The following is a 22,984-nucleotide window of genomic DNA, read 5'->3' on the forward strand; positions in this document are numbered from 1 at the left end:
CCAGCAACTTTAGGAGTACTTTGTCACACAGCAATAAAGGTCTTTCCAGTGGCTCAGCGGTAAAGAATTTGCTTGCAATGCAGGAGATACAGGTTCAATCCCTGGATTGGGAAGATCACCTGGAAAGGCAAATGGCAACCCACTCCAGTATTCTTGCCTGGAGAATCCCATGGACAAAGAAGCGTGGTGGGCTACAGTCCAGGGGGTCGCAAAAGTCAGACTTGACTTAGTGACTAAACCACCACCACCACCACCACCACATAGGTCTCAATGCAAATTCAGTGCTCTTCCGACTTGAGAATTAGAGAAAGTAGAAAAGACCACCTTGATAGACAAAATCTGTATTTCAAATGGCTGTGTCCTAGCTCATGACCTGCTTTTAAATGTTTTGTAGATGTGTTTGGATGAGATGCTCTGGATACTGCTGTGAGGAGGAAAAACCAGTAAGTCATTCCTGCTAGAACATATTGCTAATATCACATCCCAGGAAACAGCTGAACCTGCTGTTGGCCAATTACCACCAAGAGAAACAGCTCAGTATCAATGAAGCCAACATCGGAATGATGAGTTTTGGCAAACTCTCTTCAGTATCCAGATGGATAATGCTGAATAATTCTACTCAACAGGTTAACTTATTCAGTTATCTGGGGAAGCACCGTGGAGCTTAATTACCTTAGCAGATCTATTAGGATGCATTTCTGTTGAAAGTAGAAGCTTCCATGGGAAGAATATCAAGGGTATTTTATGATAGAGATGAATTGTTAGATCTTGTTCCACAAATATCCCAAGTCAAAGGTCATGCTTCACAATGCAGGTCCTTGAACTTTCATACCAAGATATCACCTCTGCCTACTATCTCAAGCAGGGGGAGAGGGAAACCAGAGAAACATGTCCCAACACGGGTACTTGGTATCATCTGGTAATCTGCCCTCCTCTCTCTGCATCTGGAGTCTAAAATTAGCACCTAGTCCTTCACTGAGAATCACCATCATCAAAAGCCACCATTACTAGGGAAACCAGGTTTCAAAAAACCTTCAGAAATTAGAGGCTGAGAAAAAGTTGAAACCTACCAACACCTTTGACATAACAATACAAAGTTCTTATATGTTGGGTACTTTTATTATGGACTTCCCTGGTGGCTCAGGTGGTAAAGAATCTGCCTGCAATGCGGGAGACCTGGGTTTGATCCCTGGGTTGGGAAGATCCCCTGGAGAAGGGAAAGGCTACCCACTCCAGTATTCTGGCCTGGAGAATTCCATGGACTATATAGTCCATGGGGTTCCAAAGAGTCGGACACAACTAAGTGGCTATCACTTTCACTTTCAAGGAGCTCTTATTTAAAATATAGATGAGAAGATGATTCTTCCAATAGGATCCTTGAAGGCTGTGATTGGAATAAGGTATGTTACCTTTTTGCCCCAATCAATTGGAAGTTTGGAGCTAAATTTAATGCTCACAGTAAATGTATTAGTTTTAGGGGCCGTCATGTTTTTTTCTTCCTCTTGGTATGTGAATTTTTATTTCCTATTTCTATTCTGACAGCCTTTGCAGTTCATGTTTCTTCTTTTATCATATGATGTCTCTATCACTTTGGGAAGCATGCAGCATATAAATTACCAATGAAGAAAATGAAAGTGGCAGGGATAGTACTCAGGTTTTCTTCTTGGCCACAGCTATCAAAAAGCACTTTCAGAACCAGGTGCAAGGAACTCCAAGAAGACTTAGGCAAATGTCCCTTTAAGGAGTGGGCCCTCAGAAGCAGCTAGCATCAGAGAAATCCCTCCTTGGCACTGCTAACAAAGCTCCACAACTCTCCACAAATGACTTACCCTCTCAAGGCTCCAAGGCAAGTCAAGCCTCCAGGAGAAAGTAGCCAGGTAGATAAAAGGCCCAGGCTGTAAGGCTAATTCCCAGCTCAGAAGCACAGCTGTCTATCTGGCACTCCCACTCCTGTGGATGATGTGGCTCATTGTGTGGGTTTTATCGCCTCCTCTGGAGAGAGAACTCTGAGCCATCAGCCTTCTCAGATAAGAGCTGAGAGCTTCTCTTCTTGTGACAGTAATGTTTCTGCCTTCTTAAAACCCCACTTGAAAGGCCTGGAGAGAGAAGGATCTCAAAAAAGGCAAGTAGGGTATGCCTTTGGGATTTCTAAATCAACCATCAAAAGTAGAGGAGGAAAAAAAAGGGGGTGGGAGGAGTCTTCTTTACAAGAAAATATATGATGGACCAGACAAATGAGGGTGGAAAGGGGCTCTTCAGAGCTCACAGCACAGAAGGCAGACTCCTTCCAACGTGCACTCAAGCCCACCACCAGCCTTTTCCTGGGCTGCAGTGCACCTCTGCTCTTCATGAGAAATACACTGGGCTCACACAGAGCTTTAAAAATATCTCTCCACCCACTGAAAGTCTGATTAATCAGCCAAGTTCTCACCCAGGTGTCACAGCGGTGGCAGTGATACATATGATAGTGACATGAGGGTGCGGGGAAGGCACAAAGGGTCTTACTTAGCAGGCAGGAGGATTCGGAGCATAGAACTTGAAAAGCATGAGCTCTGAAGCCAGGTGGCAGTCTGCATCCCAGTTTCAACACGTGTAAGTTATGCGACCTTGGAGAAGGTTATTATTGAACATATCCCTTTTCCACCTCTGCAAGAATGAGGTTCATAATAGCACCTGCATCGTAGAATTACTGAGAGGGTTAAATGGATTAAATCATCTCCTGTATGTTGAACAGTTCCTGGCACATAGTAAGCACTCAGTAAACTCCAGTTGTAATGATAGGATGAGGATAACAATGGACAATGTTGAAAGTTACAAGATGATTAGGTGTTTCCCAGGTGCATAGAACATTCTTGAAAGAAGCAACTAAAATAAAGGCAGAGAAGCAAGAGAGATGGTGAGGCAGCAGGAAGCCATCTGGAAGGCAAGGTGGGAGTGAAGCAGACAAAAAGGAAGGGTCCAGGCCACACAGGGCTTCATACACTTTGTCACAGCCATGTGCTGTAGCTAACAGCTGGAGGCTGCAGAGAGCCATTTCAGAATTATCAGCAGAAGTGAAACATTAAAGGGTAAAATGCTAGAACGGTTGAAAATTACTTTTAACTGGTTCAGGTTAAAAAAAAACTACTGATAATGAGCTTTTACTGTGACAAAGTAACCATATGAGAATAACCCTCCCATGGTGTACAAGCATAAACCTAAACAAAATATATAAAGCAATTGTTTTCAGGTCATAAACAACAGGCAGCACAAGACTGCAATTGCAGGGTGAGAGGAAATTCATATGGTGAGCCCCATGTCCTCCCTGGCTCACTGCCTGGGGACAATTTCCCAACCATAGTCTTATGCTGGGGTAGCAGAAGGGGCTGGAATTTATAGGGTCAGGCCACAGAGAGAAGAAAACTCAGCAGAGAGGGGGCCTCAGAAGCCTGTGTGTGGGTTCCCTATGAGTGACTGGCTGAAGGCTGGGCAGCCCAGTGCAAGCTGAGATTAAACCAGACTTACCAGGGAGCAGCCACTATGAGATTGAAAATGGAAGACAGTTATGAAAATTTAAGCATCTGTAGGTGATGTCTGAAAAATCTTATTAATACCCCAGGCATCCAGACACCAGAAAGACCACAACTTAAGAGTAAAACATTCTGAAGGTCTCCATAAGATCCACCTGCACAAAACCTAAAACCAAGCCCTGACAAGATCCACAAGGAAGACAAGAGTTTGGAAGCTGAGTCCCTGTCAAGTTAGAGGGGCTTGGCAGCCAGCCACCATGGGATTTCCAGAGATCTACCCTAACATAAAAACAGAAAAATCAAACCAACAGAAGTTTAAGGAGGTCGGTTAGTAATTGAACTACTTATTAGAACCAAAAAATCAGCCCTCTTCAAAGAAAGCTAACAGAACACAGTTGTTACAACATAGCACTTACAAAGTTCAGCATACAGTCAAATATTAACAGGCATACAAAGAAACAAGAAAACTTGATCATAATCTAAAAAAAGACAATAGAAATCAACCCTCACATGGCCTAGAGCCTAGATGATGGATTTAGCACTAAAGACTTTAAAGAGCTATTACAAATTTAAGAAATATGTCCAAAGAATTAAAGAAAATATTGTTTAAATGAGTAAACAGAGTATCTCAGCAAATAAATGGTAACTATAAAAAAGAATCAAATTAAAATTCTAGAGTTGAAAAAACTGTGTGTGTGTGTTGAGAGAAATGGAAATAGAAAGAAAGCAAATGCTGCAATATTAGCAATTGACAAAGGGTACACAGCTATTCACTGTACTTACCAGAATCTCTATAGATTAAAAAAATTTTAGAAATGATTAAAGAAATATTAAAGACATTATTGTTTTATGTATATATCTTTGTGTGTGTTATTGTAGGACAAGAAGGAAAATGTGAAATGTGATAACTTAATCAAGTTTGTATTTGAGATGCTCTCTTCCAGTGAAATGGAACTGAACTGATATAGGGCCTCATCCTGGATGAGGCACAAGATCACTTCTTGGTGACTGCAATTGTCTAGGAGGTGGGGGACCTGGCCCAAGAAAACAGCAACATGGCTGGAGAAGAAGAAAGACGATCTGCAAGGCTTTGCCAATGCTATGTGTAGAGTAAGACAAAAGCGGGGGTGGGGGTCCAGGATCATCCCCAAATTACCATCATGGTTTACTGGGTATAATAGGATATAATTTTCTGGGAAAAAATCCAGAGGAGGGGCAATTTAAGAGAAAAAAAGAAAATCTGTTCATCTTTGGACATTGGAATTTAAGGAACTGTATATAGGGCTATCAGAGAAGGCAATGGCACCCACTCCAGTACTCTTGCCTGGAAAACCCCATGGTCAAAGGAGCCTGGTGGGCTGCAGTTCATGGGGTCGCTAAGAGTCGGACACGACTGAGTGACTTCACTTTCACTTTTCACTTTCATGCATTGGAGAAGGAAATGGCAACCCATTCCAGTGTTCTTGCCTGGAGAATCCCAGGGACGGGGGAGACTGGTGGGCTGCCGTCTCTGGGGTCGCACAGAGTCGAACACGACTGAAGCGACTTAGCAGCAGCAGCAGCATATAGGGCTATAAGTAGCAGATCTAAAACTCAGGAGGGAGGCATGGATCGAATATAGCTATCTTGAGGTGATTGGTACACAGTTGCTCCTAGGGATGACAACAAAAACCAATCCTAGGAGACAGCAGTGCATCAGGAGTGGGCAGAAGATGAGGGAAATGACAAAGAAGTAGAAAAGAGGGAGGAGGAGAGCCAGCTAGCGGCAAGGATGCCAAGCCAGTGACAAACCAAAACCCAGCGTGTGAGCAACGTTGCCAGATGCCGGATAAACATTGAGTGTCCACTGCATCAGGCAAACAGGAGGCTATTGAGGAAACTGGGCTGTGCTGATGCAGTGGATCTAGAAGAGTCCAAATGGAGGTAGCCAACTACTAAAGTGGTACTTCTGGTTACAAAGTTGGATTGATACATCCGCTCTAAAATTCAAATTAAAATACTCTCCAAAAAGGTAGGATAATGTATGCACATCCCCAGAAACATTTATTGTGAGATGTACACACATGTCAGAGGCTGAGGAGACATTTTCACTAGTTGCCACACTAACTAAACTAGTGTAACATAATTTCCACCCACCACAGAGGCACGTACAGAAGACACTGGCTCATCACCATTATCTGCCCTGCTAGGGACCCAGAGGCTACACCGACCAGCAAATCAAGCAATCGATCTCTATTTCACAGCATGTGTTCTCCACAGAGATCTACTCCTCAACCCAAACCCACCTCAGCAGCATCTTTCTTATTTTTAATTTTTATTTTATATTGTAGCACAGTTGATTAACAATGCTGTTAATTTCAGGTGGACAGCAAAGTGATTCCATGATGCATACACATGTATCTATTCCTTTTCAAATTCTTCTCCCATTTAGGTTATTATAGAATATTGAAGAGCTCCCTATGCTATACAGTAGGTCCTTGTTGGTTATCTATGTAGCAGCACCTCTTTTCTAAGCTCCTTTGGGGAACACAACTCTCTATGGGTAACAGGAGCCATGGTGATTGTGTCTCATCCCCATTATTTGTGCGAGAGTGATGAGAACCCAAATGTACCAGAATGTTGAATACAAGCTTGGGAACAGGAAAGAGACCAAAAGCAGGGAAGAATAAAGGAACTAATAGAATTCTGTGGCATAAGAGAGCCAACTTAATAGGAGGGGCTATCAAAAACCCACTTCTGATCAGCAGCCATGGACTAGAGGAATGTCTTCTAGAAACTGGACTCTCCAGTTGGGGCTGAAAGGGGGGACGTTACCCCAGGTCTGGAATAAAGTGAAGATAGAATGAAGAAGGCTAAAGGCTCTTTATAAATCTTGTTTGCTGACAGATTCTGGGTCTACAAGAAACTTCCATTGCTGAGTCACAAAACAGAACAGAAAAAGCAAAAGGGACCATATAAAACCATCTTCTAATGGAAAACAAAGGTAGCATCAGCTGGGAGACTTGGAGAAAAACAGATTTTTATTATAAAAAGATCTCTCTATATAATTTATGACAAGAAACAGAAGAGACTTGGATAAACTGTGTACAAGTTGTTCTCAATAAGACAAAGGGTTGGGAGAGAATAAAAAAATATGACTCCAGTAAAAGACAAAGAAGTTGCCATGAGAAGAGCACAGCCTAAGTCTACAGCAGCAACTCAGCGACTACAGCCTGAGAGCTACAAATTGGAAACAAACTGAATACCTGCCAAGATAGAATGGATAAAAAAAGAGAATAGGATAGATAAACAAACTTAGGTATTTACCTCTCAAGAAACACCATATATTGATGAAAATGAATGAACTTCATCTACCCTCAAAAACATGGTTGAGTCTCACAAGTATAAGGCTAAACAGAAAACCATAAATATAATGTGACCCCCTTGAGGTGAAGGTAAAACATGAACACAAACAACGATAGGTGACTGAGGAAGAGATAATAGGAAAAACTTCAAAGGTACTTCAGGGTGCTGGTAACACCTTATTCCTTAACCTGGGAGGTTGTTGCATGAGTGTTCATATTTGATAATAATCAAACTGTACTCTCAAACTTTTCTGTATCACACTTTGACCAAAATGTTAAAGGATAGCTACTGAAATAAAATCAAGCTACAATGAAACTGAAACTTTCAACCATAATGAAAATAAGTTCTAAAGGCAATAGTAAAAATTGTTTTAAATGACTCCAAACAACTATATCCATGAGGTGGTAGACAGACTGAAGAATGAACAGAGAAGTGCAAAAAAAGAGAAAAATGATGTGAGAAGAGACCCGTTTTGTGGAAAATATCAAATGAAGATCTAGCATTCGAATGGGAGGCACTCCTGAAGAAAAGAAAAGAAAAAAAAAAAAAAAAACAGAAATAACAACCATTCAAGATGTGAGAGCAAACTAACCTAGGCTAGAAGGAAGACCCAAGACATTAATCCAAGAAGCTGACACTGTTACTGGCAAGAATAACGTGAAACACCCACACTCGGACATTTCACAATGGTCACGGAGAACCATGAGGAGAGCATTTCCAACATCACAGCTGCAACAGAAGGGGATGCTAAACTACATCCTAACAACCCCAAACTGAAAACAACCCCAAAATACATCCTGAATGGAACAGATACAGAAACTGAGATATATTTATATACAATGGAACACCATAGTTCATGAAAATAAGTAAACTTCAAAAAGAAGCAAGTTTAATTTAAGACAGCCTCACAAGATTATTCAATAAATAGCACTGAGAAAACTGCTTTTAAAATATTATAATTCATGTGTCTAATAAAATTCCACATGACACACTCTAAAAACACAAGATCTACTAATAAGTTCTGTATGTACATAAACTCCCTGGGCAGATTGTAAATTCCTTGGACCAGACAACAAATATTATACTTCTTTGGGCTCAGAGGTTAAAGTGTCTGCTTGGAATGCGGGAGACCTGGGTTCAATCCCTGTGTCTGGAAGATCCCCTGGAGAAGGAAATGGCAACCCACTCCAGTACTTTTGCCTGGAGAATCCCATGGACGGAGGAGCCTGGTAGGCTACAGTCCATGGGGTCGCAAAGAGTCGGACACAACTGAGCAACTTCACTTTCACTTTCACTTTCTTTCCACCCAGAAAACATTTGGGTAAACAACTTCACTTTTACTTTCACTTTCTTTCCACCCAGAAAACATTTGGGTAAACATTCCTGTAATGAATGAGTGACTAGGAATGAATATATGAATGAACACAAATGAATGAATGAATGAACATTAAGATCTCAACCAAATCATCACTGCTGAGTTTGTTGGGTGATTTCCAACTCCAGTCTGACCAACTTGATGCAGCTTTGCATCATTCCCACCTGAACTTTGTTTATAGAGAAGAAATAGAAACTTCTCAGAGTGAATGGCAGAGGGAGGTAGCCTGCATAGCAAGTGGCCCTGTTCTCAGAGGGTAACCTCTTACAGACTAGGTGCCTTTGCTCCTTACACTGAAGGAAAGGGACACTCCATCCCCAGTGACAGTCACTGACCAGGTGAGGGAACCTGCCCTTGGTGATCCATAAGCCCAAGGCTGTAGCTATGGCAGGGTGGGGATGGTACCCAACTAACATCTGTGCCCAACGTGGCTCTGCCACAGAGGATGCTTCAGTATCTACCAGTGGCCAACACATCAACTCCCTGTGCAACACCCTGTGTCCTGCAGGGATAAACAAGTGACCCCCAAACAGTAGGATGTTAGGGCTCAGCTGACACAAGGCAGTCCCAAGAGAACAGCAAACAGACATCGTCTCAGAAATGGCAGCCTCCCTAAAAACCAACCTGCAGTCCGCTGAACTGATGCAAGCGAACGTAGAACACCTGCTCTACACACAGAACACACTTTCACAGCCCTGCCACAGCCCCAAGATGCTTGTAACAAAGCGTGAGCAGTCATAACTCAGGGTTCACCTTGGCAAAAATAAATAAATAAGCAGAAGGAATCTTCCATCAGAAAATAAATGGCCTTTCTCCGGGCTCAGAGTATGGATTACCCTCCTAAAGGACAAACACAGTATTTTCCCCAGCCGACATCACACCATAAAGTCCAGCTTTACTCAACTAGGGACCCCTGACTCCCACCCACTCGACATATATCCAGAGAAAACTATAATTCAAAAAGGTATGTGGCACTCCAGTGTTCACTGCAGCATTATTTACAATAGCCAAGACATGGAAATCAGCTAATGAACACCGGCAGATGAATGGATAAAGAAGATGTGGTACATATACAATGGAATATATTAGTCATAAAAAAGAATGACATAATGCCATTTGAAGCAACATGGATGCTAAGCAAAGTAAGCCAAAGACAAGTATCATATGATATCACCTACATGTGAAATAAAACCATGATACAAATGAACTTATATATAAAACAGAGACAGACCCAGACATAGAAAACAAACTGGTTACCAAACGGGAAAGGTAGGGGAGGGGCAAATTAAGAGTTTGAGATTAACACACATACACACTACAAATGGCAACCCACTCCAGTATTCTCACCTGGGAAATCCCATAGACAGAGGAGCCTGGCGGGCTACAGTCCATGGGTCACAAAAGAGTCAGACATGACTTGAGAGACTAAACAACAATATATAAAACAGATAGACAACAAGGACCCACTCTATAGCACAGGGAACTATATTTGATATTTTGTAATAACTTATAAGGAAAAGAATATTTAAAAATAGATACATACGTATGTATAAGTGACTCACTTTACTGTATACCTGAAACTAATAAAACATTGTAAATCAACTATACTTTAAAAAGAGAGAGAGAGAGTTGCTTGAAACACATAGACTTTTGGCCCAGTTCTCATGGCTTCTGCTCCATGGGCCTAAATACACAGGAGGCTCTTGGTCCCTCCTGCAAACTGATGACTGAACAGGGGGAACCTACTCAAACAAACACCAGCACCCCACCCCCCGAATCAATGCACCACTGCCCACCTCCCCACTGGAGCAGACCCCTGCTCAGGACACAAGGAAGACCGGGCCTCACTTCACCTGCCAAACACCCACAGCTCAGCCTCAGTCTTCTTTGTGGCCATCAGGATGGGCTCCTTTTGGAGGCAGTCAGGGCTCTATTTTTTGCTTCCGAGTCCTTGTCTGAATATCCTCTAGCCAACTAAAGGCAAGGAGATATGCAGGCACAGCTTTCCTCTCTGGCCCTCAGTCTGTCTGGACCACAGTGAGCAGCTGCTGGGCCTGAGGAGCCTGGCTCTGGCCACATCACTCCCCCTTCCTCTGACCCCCTCTGGCCTCTCCCCTAAACCCAGCCCATTGGGCCCTGAGCTTCACTGCTTCATCATGGAAATAAGCAAGCCTCTACAGGGAGGCCTGGGAGATACCATGAGTTCAGTTCAAGGCCATTACAATAAAGTTTATATTAATATCATGATGAAGGGAATCACTGAATCATTTAGCTTCCCAGTGCATGAAAAAGTTATGTTTATGGACTTCTCTGGTGGTCCAGTGGTTAAGACTCCAAGCTTCCACTGCAGGAGGCATGGGTTCAATCTCTGGCTGGGGAACTCAGATCTCATAGGCCACATGGAGCGGCCAAATAAATAAAATAAAATATCCTTTTTTAAAAAGTTGTGTTTATACTACATTGTGTAGTTTATTAAGTGTGCAATAGCATTATGTCCAAACAGTGTACGTACCTTAATTAAAAACCATTTTAGCAATAAAAAATGTTAACCAGCATCTTACAATGTAGTATTGCCACAAACCTTAGATTTGTTTAAAAAAAAAAAACAATAAAAAACTGCAGTATCTGAGAAGTGCTATAAGGCAAAGTGTAATAAAACGTGGTATGACTGTCGAGAAGTAAGCAAACAACATGGGCGAGAGCAAGAAAGCTATCCTATGTCCCTGTCCTTGCTTGTTGCATCTCCTGCTGATCAACTGTGAAGCAAGTTTGGCTTTCCTGGCCCGGAACCGAAACTCCCCACCTTTCCCTTGGAAGAAATGTGCCAAGAGAAAGCGCACTGGTTCAGACTATTACACTTAAAAGCAAAGATACGGGCCATCTGAGGTAATTTTAACTTCCCTATTTTAGAAAGTAAATTTCAACTTCTTGTTTTAAAACAGTGTGTTACCAGGAACACAGCATTCCAAAACAAGACGGGAAACCGATCTGGCTTGGCCTCAGCAGATGTAGTACCTAGGCAAACATCTGGCCGAATCAACCTAATTCTCTATCCTAAAAAAAAAAACCTCTGTCTTCCTCATTTTAATTTTTTAATTAAGGAGTTGATTTCACCAGGCTACAGAGGGGGCACTGTCCCAGGATGAATTCAGTCACCATGTTCTCTGGTTCCTTCCCAACCCTAAGGCAGGGTTACACTGTTACAGAGGCAATCAAAATAATTGCTGGCTATTTCCACCTGGACACAGATTTCAAATGATTCTGATCTGGACAAGATTCAAAGCACCATTCAAAGGCCTCAAGTCAACAGACGGCCATTAACAGGGCTACAATCTCCCCAACAGCTGGGCCCCATCGTGGACAAGAGGGAAACAGGGCCACACTATCGGTGATCAAGATTCCATCAACTGGAAAATAACATGTGGGGAGCTGAAGGCTGTCTCCCCAGTTGGTATCCAAAGGAACCAAAACATTCACCATAGATTTTTCAGGGCACCAGGTCCATCTCACACAAAGAAGTCGTCTGGGCAAAAGTGATCTCTGAACTTGTTCCTGCCGCATCATGGTTAGACCTGGCCACAACTGATGGCCAGGGTCTTAGATGCATGACAGCCCCAGATGGCTCCCTTGGGTGGTTAACCTCCCAGGCTGGGCGGGCTCCTTACCGTCCAACTCCTCCACGGAGATGTTAGCCAGCTGCTCGCTGTCGCTGCCAGCAGAGAGAGATCGGTTGAGGTAATTCCCCTTGTACAACAGGCCAGCGGTCACATGGTGAAAAGGCATCTTCTCCCTGCTCACAAGAGACGGGAGGTAGAGGGGGAGAGAAAGACATCATCATCCATTCCTCTTTTCCTTCCTGAAGGACCATCCCGGTGTTTGGATGGCCAGGGGTATTTTTTTAAATAACAGTAACATTGGTAGAGGGAAAGTCAGAGAGTACCAGGGTCCCCCTGGCCAGAACAATTCCCAAATGCCCCCAAATTCTACCCTTTCCTTCACTGTACATCTTACTTCCTTTTCCCCATTTAATAATGAACTTAAGCCATGGGGTTCTGGCAGACTGTGGGATACCCTGGCATCAACCAGCTGTCTCTCTATGCAAACAAGGATGCACTCGCTCCTTTCTCTGGCCTGATAAACACTTTCTCTGTCCTCATAAGAAAGGATTGAACACCCTAGAAATGTGAGTGTATCCAGGGACCAGATGTCTTAGCTATGACTGTATAGAAATCCAAGTGTTTCATTTTCCCCAAGTAAAGCAGGTATTGCACTTATCCTGCACTCAAAGCAGGTCAGACGTGCCAGGCTCTGAGCGAACACAGGCAGCAGCCTGCACCTCTAAGAATCGGCCCTGCGCCTATTAGCACGAGTGGCTCGTGAGCACAGCCCTCTGAGATGCCAATCACACCTGACCTGCTGGAAAGGTGGGCAGCATCTCAAGGTGTCTCAGAATAATGCAGCTTCCAGGACTCCCACAGGAAGTGAAAGCATCCCCTTAGACCAGACTAACAAACCCTCCGGGATCCTCGGCCCAGAGCGCTACCCCTGGGGGTGTGAAGTTCCCACCAGTGCAAGGGGGCCAGAGGCTCCAGACTAAGGTGAAAGGGAGGGACGAGAGATACAGTTAGAAAGTTGGTCTCTCACAGCATGGAGGTTCCTCATACAGCTAAAAACAGAGTTGCCAAATGATCCAGCAATCCCACTCCTGGGCACATATGCAAACAAAACTCTAATTCAAGAAGATACACGCACGCCTGTTTACAGTGGCACTATTCACAACAGCTGAGACATGGAGACAACCTAAATAGCCATCAACAGATGAACGGGTAAAGATGTGAGAGATATACACACACACAATGGAATACTACTCAGCCATTAAAAAGAATGGAATAATGCTATTTGCAACAACATGGATGGACCTAGCGATTACCAAAGTAAGTGAAGACAGAGAAAGACAAGAAGCAAACGATATCACATATGTGGATCTAAAATACAACACAGATGAACTTATTTACAAAACAGACTCGCAGACACAAGAACAGACTGTAGTTGCCAAGGGGTAGGGGAAGCAGGGAAGAGTTTTCCTGGGAGTTTGGGGGGGTAGATGCAAGCTACTACATTTAGAATACATAAAAAGTCCTACTGTGTAACACAGGGAATTATGTTCAATATCCTGTAATAAACCATAATGGATAAGAATATGAAAAAGAGAAGAGAGAGAGAGAAAGTTGGGTTTCCCCATAGCGGAAAGAGCAGGTTCTGTTATAGTGAGTGAGTCATGGGGCATATCTGGTTCTGCTTCCCCATCTGCAAAGGGGGCTAAGAGGATAGAGAAGCCTCTGGGTAGAATTAGGGAACAGGCAGGAAAGAGCAGGAGTCAATTCCCGGGTGCAGGTAGAGGACACCGTTTTAACAGAGCTCCAGAAAGGTGAACAGGGGCACAGGAAGGGGTAATCTTCCCACCACTGGGGGCATGCAAGCAGAGGTTGAGGCCTCCCTTGCCAGGGGTTCTGTGGGAGAGAAATGGCCCCTGTGTTGTCTCCCACACACCAATCATTCTCCAAGTGAGTCCCTTGTAGAGTCCCTCTGGGCATTAAAATTTGCATCTGTGTGTTAAGCCAGAGTGGTCCTAACAGCCCCTTAAGGCACTGCTGAGCAACAAGGTGTGAATTACAGAGAGAGACAGCCAACAGAAGGCCAGTCTCTGGGGATGACTGTTCAGGGCTTCCGGGCTCCCAAACCTTGTGTCCCTCAAGTCACACTCATGACAATCAACTGTCCCTGGTGATGGATGCTGTGGGGGGAGGGTACTGTCTTCTTTTCCCTGCGACACTACAGGCCTGAGTGACAGGCCGGCAGGATGCCCCTTCCTCTCTCTCCCTCCTGACTAGAGCCCACTCCAGCATACTCCTGGATGGACTGAGAGCTACTGACTTAGAGATCAACCCATGAGACTCCTAAGAGCTACAGGGCTTGACCAAGAGCAGGAAGCCGGTGAGTGGAAGAATCCATTCTAGAACACAAGCCTCCTAAGCTCTCTTTCAACTAAGCAACCTTAGCTCTCCACCAGACATTTCCACCCGGATGTCAAACCCTCATTTCAAACTTAAGATGTCGAAAAATGAATTAATTATCTTCCTAAAAAATAGGCCACACTTCCTGATTTCTCTATTTCTATCAAAGGTACTTTTCTCTCATCATAACACCTGGGACGATTCTCACAAATGTTCAGGGCCCTGAAAAGTAAAACAGACACATGGCTGAGGCTGGAGCCAGCCACCAGCCTCCAATGCACCCTTAACTCTTTCCACTGCTAACATCCCTCCATCAATGGGCCGATCGCAAGTGACAGGAGGGAATCACAGAGTATGCAAGCCTTTGACAATTGTAAGGGGCACATCTCCAGCTAATTATAAGTCAGAATTTTCCCCTCCCAGCCAAATCTATCCTTATACATAAACGGGCAAGAATCTTTCTTTGGGTGACTTCCCTGGTGGTCCAGTGGCTAAGACACTGAGCTCCCAATGCAGGGGGTCTGGGTTCCATCCTGACCAGGGTGGATCTAGAACTAGATCCCACATGCCACAACAAAAGATCCTGCGTGCCACAATGAAGACCCAGTGCAACCAAATAAATAAAATAAAATTTAAAAATAATAAAAATAACAAAAAAGTTTTTTAAAGAATCTTTCTTCGGAAGACAACTTCAATTACCATCACCTCTTTTCTCAAAGTTAAATTCCAGACCAAACAGGTTTAAAGATGAGAATCAGACGCACAAAGTAGGGCCACTCTCCCTTTCCTATGGCTAGCCCTGATTTGGGGCACCATGTGCCACCGTGGTCATTTCAGCCTAGACTGAGTCCCATGGTCCTGGGAGTGATATATCCATACTGGCTAACATTTCCTGTGTGGTTTCAGCAACCCTCTCAGCACTGGCCCCAGGACCCAGTCAATCTGTTGTTTTAACCATCGTTTAAATCCTTCATAAACATGGGAAAGCACCCACACTGATCTCTAATTTTGCCACCTGGAAGGAGGCCCCACTGAGGTCAGTAAGGCACGGAAAGCATTTCTTCCCACGCCACCGCTCATGACTCCAGTGTCTCAGCATTTTGTAAACCTCTTCCCATGATCACCTTCTACTTGGTTGTCTGAAGCTCTGGCCCCACCACACGCATTTTTACAGCTGCTGTAACAAGGTTATACTCAAACACATGTGTCCAAGCCACATTCAGCTACAGAATAAATGCTGAGTATTCTGCAGAGAAAACTGGTCGCAACTGAGTCCCACTCGATAAACCAACATAATTTGCTTCTGGAAAAAGCAGTCTACAAAATTAGATACATATTCAGTTCATTCACCCAAAACGCTCAAAGTCTAGTGGGAAAGGAAACACGTGCAATTGAGCCATCCGTAGAGATAAATAAAGTCATGTTCGAGAAAGGGAAGAACATTATCCCAAGTAAGCTAAAAACAGCCGCTGCAATTAAAGACTAAATTTCACCCCAAGCCACCTGGGGAAATCCAGGCTTTTAAGGTTCTCTGTTTGGCTATGGAAGGGAAACATATCAGTTCATCAGCAAAGACAGACGTGGTCCTGAACTAAAGCTTAGAGATGGGTCCTTATATATACATTTAAATAGTTATTTTACTCATTGAGAACTATTAAGTGACTGTTTATCATGTGAACATTTTTTTCTGTATTTTCTGTGAATTCGTAGTTTCCTGGCTACGAAACACGACTATCTGGTCAAAAGCAGTGTTAGATTTAAATCCTAGCTCTGCACTGATTAGCCATGTTGGTAAATAAATTAACCTCTGTAAGCCTCAGCCTTCTCCTCTGTAAAACTGGGGGTTTGACATGTACTGCATAGGATTTTTGTAACCATGAAATAAGATAAGATACAGAAAGCACTTGACTTAGCATCAGAAATGTTCTCAATAAATATCATCAGTAATTATTTGCTAAGGATTACATGAAGTGGGATGTGGGGCAGAAGAAGGTCATGATATGTCAGGTAGAAGATAAAACACGCTGGTTTTTGAAGGAGGATCAGGAAGAACCTGGCCAAGGGTGAGTTTCAGAGAGAAGCTGGCTGGCATTGCATGCCATGGATGTGCCAAGCAATTCAGTGTGTATACAACAGAGCACCAGGGGCCCCAGCACTGAGCCGTGTCAGCAAGCAACTGACTGTATCAGGCTCTGCTCCTGCTTAGTCGCTCAGTCATGTCCGATTCTTTGTAACCTCATCGACTGCAGCCCACCAGGCTCCTCTGTCCATGGGGTTCCCCAGGCAAGAATACTGGAGTGGGTTGCCATTCTCTTCTCCAGGGTATCTTCCTGATCCAGAGAGTGAACCCAGGTATCCCATATTGCAGGCAGATTCTTTACAATCTGAGCCACCAGGGAAGCCTGACTATATCAGGAGGAGGGGGCTATTTGAATGAAAAGCACCAGCGATGAAAAAGAGTCTATTTCCTGGGTACCACCAGGCTCCATGGTCATACCAAAGATGAGTTGTCAGGAGGCTAAAAACAAAAGAAGTTCCTGTTTTCAGGATTGAGGAACTGGTACACTTCTGGGCAAAGTAACAAACCAAAGAGGCTCACTCCCCTTGCCTTGAGATGATGCTCTTCAGCGACAGTTTTCTGTCACCTTGACTGGATCACAGGGTGCCCAGATACTTGGTTAAACATTATTCTGGGTATGTCTGTGAGAGTGTTTTGGGGTGAGATTAACATTTAAATTGGCAGTCTGAATAAAGAAGACTGCCCTCCCCAAGGTGGTTGGGCCTGATCCAATCTGTTAGAGGTCTGAATAGAACAGAAAGGAAAAGTAAAGGAAAACTTGTTCTTTCTGTCTGAACTGTTTGAGCTAAGACACTGGTCTTCTCCTGCCTTTTGACTTGGGCTCAGGCTGGAGCTTACACCAACAACTCTCCTGGGTCTCTGGCTCACCAGAGCAATTCCTTACAATCAACTTTTTTCTATGTGTATATATATGTATATGTATATATATATATATTCTATTGGTTATATTTCTCTGAAAAAACGTGGAGTAATATAACTTTCTTTTTTTTTTCTCTGCGGTACCAAAGACCCAGGCACATTGCTGTAGGCTGATATTATTATTCTGGATAAAGAGTATTCCAGGACATAATTCTGCAGGGCCTCTGAAGCAGCACTACTCAGAGTGTAGTGTGTGGACCATTGCCAACTGAATATTATTTGCTGCTTGTCTGCAATGAGATAAGGACAAGAATTGAATGAAAGCTTTGAAATTTTTATACCAATTTGGAGCATTGTCCAAATACCTAAGCATGTGAACAGTGGACTTGATTTTTTCTTATATCTCTGGTTTTTTTACTTTATTTTTCCACTAATTCATGCTTTCTGCATTTTACAAAAATCAGTCTGCCAAGGATGGAGGTGTTAAACAAAAAATGGGAAAAAAACAAACAAAAAAGACAAAACACTAGTCCCTCCCCACAAATAGTTTAGTTTGAGAAGTAATTCTCTCTAAACTACTTTGTTTCATCAATTACTGGTAATGGGCTATAGAGAGAGAAGAAGAAAGACATCTAGAGAAATCCACCTGAACTTCTTTCCAAAATTTTCTCAAAGTGCAACTTAAAGTAGTTTAGAGAGAAGTGCTTCTCAAACTGACCATGCTGGAACTGCTTTTTTAAAGGAGTCTGGATCAGTTCCTTCGGTCTTTAGCACCACTGGGAAGCAACAATCCCCGGCCTATGGCTAGGCAGGGATCATCCCTCCCAGTCTGCAACACGGCTAGGAACAGCAGGGTCTGAGGCATGGGCCCTGCACGTGAAGATGTGAGATTTGCTGTAGGCTTTTCCCATATTGCTTTTGATTAGGGAAGAACTGCAGAAAACCTCAGATACCCTAGAAATGCATGTCTCCTCCTCAGAGTCCAAGAGTTAAGTTACAGGGACAAGAAGATCCCTTCTCATTCCAGCAAAGATGCACTAGATGGATGCCAGCAGAGCGTTTGGCTAAGTACTTACAAAACAATTGTGTTCTCTTATAAAGATCCTGCAGGGGCAGGCCAATTGGCAAGGAGGGTTTGGACAGAGTTCAAATCAGACAGGAATGAATAAGCAGAAAACACCAACGTGAGGGGCTAAATAAAAGTTCTGCATCATTAGAGGAGGAAGCACTTTCAAGAAGATGTACAGCCAAAAGCAGATTGTCAACAACAGTATGATACAAGAAAGAAGACAATAAGTTTCTGGTTACATCCTTAAAAATAAGAAAGCAGGGTGCCTGTGAAATAAGAATAAGAACGCAAATTCATGAGGAAATCTGAGTACAGTGAGGAGATATCAAGTCAAAAAGAAAAGACAGCTTGCTAAGAGGCAAGCTGATTTGGAAAAGGTGCAGGTCTTTGCAAAGCAAAGGAGAAATCCAAAAATAGTAGCAGAAAATCTACATTAATGGCAACAAAGAATATCTCAAATAAACAGACTATGCAGCAAATAATATAATGAGCCATGGCCCCACCACCCAGACTGAATATGGGCTAATATTTATCCTCATTTGCTTTAGATTTCTTTTTAGAAATATCTTATATTGAAGCCCTGCCCACCTATTGTATTTCTCCACTTCCTTCACTCTGCTGCAACAACCCTATTCAGGAGGCAGAATGTATCCTTCTGGTTCATGGTTTTAAATTTTCCTACATTTGGGTATAATTATATAGAATATATTATATTATTGCTCTGGGCTTTCCCAGTGGCTCAGACGGTAAAGAATCTGCCTGCAATGCAGGAGACCCAGGTCCGATCCCTGGAAAGATCCTCTGGAGAAGGAAATGACAACCCACTCTAGTATTCTTGCCTGGAGAATTCCACAGACAGAGGAGCCTGGGAAGGCTACAGTCCATGGGGCTGCAAAGTTTTGGACATGACTGAGCAACATACACACACACACACATACACACACACACACACACACACACAGAGTATTGCTGTATCTATCTTTCAATTTACATAAATAATATCACAGTATACATATGCTCTTGCAATGTGCACATTTCAATCTATCTTAGAGCTTAGGGACTTAGCCAAATCCATATACACATACCTAATTTACTTTTAACTGTGCCATAGCTTTCCATATTGCAATTTATTTATCTACTATCCAACTGAAAGAAAACCATTCTGCAGTGAACATCCTCATATGTGTATCTTTGCATATACTTGGGGAAATTTCTCCATCCTTCATACCTAGATCAAATATTACAGCATTTTTCCAAAGTGCTCTCCAAAGTGGTCGGCTTAGCTGTCTATCGCTATATAACAACTTACCCTTGAACTTAGTGGCTTAAAACAGCAAATATCTATTATCTCACAGGTTCCATGGGTCAGGAATCAGGAATTGCTTCTCTGGGTGGTTCTGGCTCAGACGGTCTTATGAGGTTGCAGTTAAGACACTGACCAGGGTTACCACCATCAGAAGGTATGCCTGGAGCTGTGGGATCCACTCCCAGGACGGCACTCACGTGGCTGTTAACAACATCCTCGGGGCACTCTCCAGAGGGCTGCTTGGGTGTTCTTATGACAGGACAGCTGGCTTCCCCCAGCAGGTGTTCCAAGACATAGGAGGAGGGCGCTTTTATGAACTGGTCTCAGAAATCACACAGTCACTTTCAACACATTCTATTCATTAGAAGCAAGATGCTAAGCGAAGCCCACACTCATGGGGAAGGAAATTAGGCTCTATCTTTTTAAAGATGAAGTATCAGAGAATTTGTAGACATCTTTTAAAACCATCATCATAGTTGTGACAATTTACAGACCCACCATTAACCTATCAGCATGTCTATTTCCCCCAGAGCCTTGCTGACACTGAGTATAAGCAGACCGTTTCATTTTTCTTAACTAGATTTCCTTGACTGCTAGTTCAGGCATCTTTTTATATGGTTTTTGGCCATTTCATTTCTTTATTTCATTGTAAGTCTATACTTCATCTGATAATTTACGTTTAGATTTCTCTTATCATGCCTTTAAGCATAGCCATGTTTAATAACTGGCTCATAAGATTCCCGAACATTTAACAAGATCCACACCCTTGGCACCAGTGACACCAGCTTCACCAGTTGGGGCTTTCATGGGCTGGTATGAGCTGACTCCAGCACACCACTGGATGAAGGTCTCTTTCCTGACCATTTCCGGCTGTTTCTACAGGCAAGAAAAGTCATGCAAACATGATGCTTTCTTGCAACAGTGTTCCTCTGTCCACTGTCTAGTTTCCTGGCTGTGAAGGAGTGGTCAAGGTGTTGGCAGAAGAGCAATGGTTTCTGAATCCTCAGATGAACTTCAAGTTCATCCTCCAGCTTTTGAGGGGTCAAGAGGAAGTTTTAGGAACAAGAAGCATATGCCAGTGGGGTCTCAGTGGTAGTAAGCCTCCTAGAGTGTTGATCTGAATTATTCTGGGAGTCATTCTGGAGACTCATCCAAAATCCAGTCCTTGAGCCCTTCAACAATTTTGTAAGCATCAAACTCCCTGTATTAAATCCCTTCCTTCTTAAAATACCCAGTCCCTGAACTCTACTGTTCCTTGAACTAAACCTTAACTGATACTGTATCTTCCAAGTTTCTTTAAAAATTTTTTTTAAATTTTCATTTTTTAAAATCTGTGTATCTATGTTATAAGCAATATCTTCAAATTATTTTTACATTCACATTCTTTTTTTCAGTTGTAATGTAACTCAGTTACAACTGTAACTCAGTTACAGTTTAACCTGTCTGCTTGGTTTTCATGTAAATCATGATGTTTTCCATTTCTAGAAGTGTAATATTTCTTTTATAAATCTATCTTTTATTTATCACTGAGCATAATCTTTCATTATAATCTTTATTCTCTGTCCTTTTCATATTTTCTTTCGGAATGTCATTCTGTTACCTCAGTTTCTTAAGGCACTAATCTTCTTTTTGGTGCTTCTCTGTCACTAGCAGTAAACAGTTTCCAGGTGTGATTTCCCTTTGTGGGCAGGAGCATCTTCAGTGGGTGTCATTTTCTCCCTCTGGAGCCGCACCTGTGCAGCGATCCACACCCATGGCACTGGTCCCCCAGGCTTCACCAATCGAGGACCAGTTTGTCCATTCATCCTTAGCTTGGAAGGCCTGCGCTACGTGGGTTGTTTAGTTGTCGACTACACCCCCACCCCCACCCCAGGCACAGGTTTGCAGTTCTGATTTGCCATGTGTGCCTCTTCCTTTGGCAGCCACAGTTCCTAGTAGACAAGCTTCTTGGCCACTTTGCTGAGCGGTGGGCTGACTGACTCTAATCCCCACTTACGAGAGGGGCAGCCATCAGTAGAAGCAGGGTCTCAGTTCCTGTTTCTTGCCTGCTATGGATTTAAGCCCACGCCTTTCTTCCCTGCATGGACATCAAGACTCCCAACTGCCAGAGTCTTATGGGGTGTTCTTACCCTGCAGCAGCACCCACCCCTACTCTTTCATCTTTAGGCTCTGAGTCTCCTCTTCCTTTCTTTCACACTAGGTTATTTTAGTGTGAAAATAACAGGAACAATGTAGTCAGGAAAACAGAGCCTAGGTCAGCTAATTCATTAAAAGGATTTGAAACAGTGAGCTACCTACTAAGCAGGCAGAAGGGCTGCAAAGCCCCCCAGAGCCTGGTTAGCAGAGATCAGCAATAGCAGAAAGTTATTCCCACCCCTAGTCTGGAGGCACATACGGAAAGGGCAGTATTACCTGGACCTCAAAGTTGGGGTGCCCAGAGGAACTAGAACTGGTAGAGGATGCCCAATAAGATCTGAGACGGTGCAAGGGAAAGCTCTGCTCTGCAAAGATCAAGGACAGGAACCCTTAAGAGACAGAGGCACCATGGAGACATTTGTCAAAGGCAAATCCATCTTCACCTCCTCACCTCCTGCTGGCACCTCCCTCTGGTCAGGGAATCTGGAAATGTACTTTGCTTGAATGGACCTTACTATACAGAGTGAATTAGGAGGAAAGAGAAGGATAAATCTGTACGCAAGCAAGCACACAACTGGTTGAGCTACAGAATTAACTTTTTTGTTATATTTTTATCCTGCATCTCTGTATTTATGGCAGGAAAATAATCCACGTGAGCTTAGTGACCACACTGACAGAACCAGAAATCCTTATAACATTTTTGAATTTCAAAGATAAGGAAAATTCTTCTGAGCATCCAGGTTGGAAAAAACAGGTTACCCACAAAGGATCAAGACGAAACTCAGCTCCCTTCACAATAGCAAGCAGCCACCAACAGAGAAACTATCCCCAGCTGCCTTTAAGGGTCACTTAAAGTAAAATGAGTAGAGAAGTTTACCAAATAAATTATGGGAAAAGACTTAAAGGCAAAGGTCAAAGAAAAGAAAGTTCTAACTGCAAAACAATTCAAAATAAAAAGCACTGAAAATATAGTGAAGGTCAGTGTACGTTTCAAAAGAGTAAAATCCAAAATAATCATATATTAGTCACAAACCTCTGTATCATGTATCATATCATTATAAAGTAAAAATAATTTAAATACATTTTTGATATATTAAATTGGTGAATATTTTAAAGATACTCTCTAAGCCTTTGGCAAATCACCAGGACAAAAAAATAAAAACAAAGAGGATATGAATGAGGTAGACATTTTTCTATGGAGGCTGATGTAGTGTGTGTGTGTGTGTGTGTGTGTGTTCCCATTGCCCACCCAGAGGTCACTTTTCAGATATCTGCAAAACGTACAAAAATTT

General features: G+C 43.0%; 1 protein-coding gene across 2 annotated transcripts in view; it reads right to left on the reverse strand.

Moving 5' to 3' along the window:
* CALN1 (calneuron 1) overlaps positions 1-22,984 on the reverse strand; it is a 422,349-nt gene that overhangs the window by 363,950 nt on the left and 35,415 nt on the right. The window contains exons 1-2 of one of the 2 annotated variants that reach the window (XM_044936417.2): positions 15,238-15,368; positions 11,895-12,019 (exon numbers count right to left, since the gene is read on the reverse strand). In XM_044936417.2, the coding sequence (XP_044792352.1) occupies positions 11,895-12,012 (118 nt within the window). In that variant the 5' untranslated portion in view covers positions 12,013-12,019; positions 15,238-15,368. Of the gene's footprint in view, positions 1-11,894; positions 12,020-15,237; positions 15,369-22,984 lie in introns of those variants that run through there. The other variant, XM_025275519.3, reaches the window with a different exon arrangement.

The sequence above is a fragment of the Bubalus bubalis genome, chromosome 24 (genome assembly GCF_019923935.1).
Source record: "Bubalus bubalis isolate 160015118507 breed Murrah chromosome 24, NDDB_SH_1, whole genome shotgun sequence".
NCBI classification, from domain to species: Eukaryota; Metazoa; Chordata; class Mammalia; order Artiodactyla; family Bovidae; genus Bubalus; species Bubalus bubalis.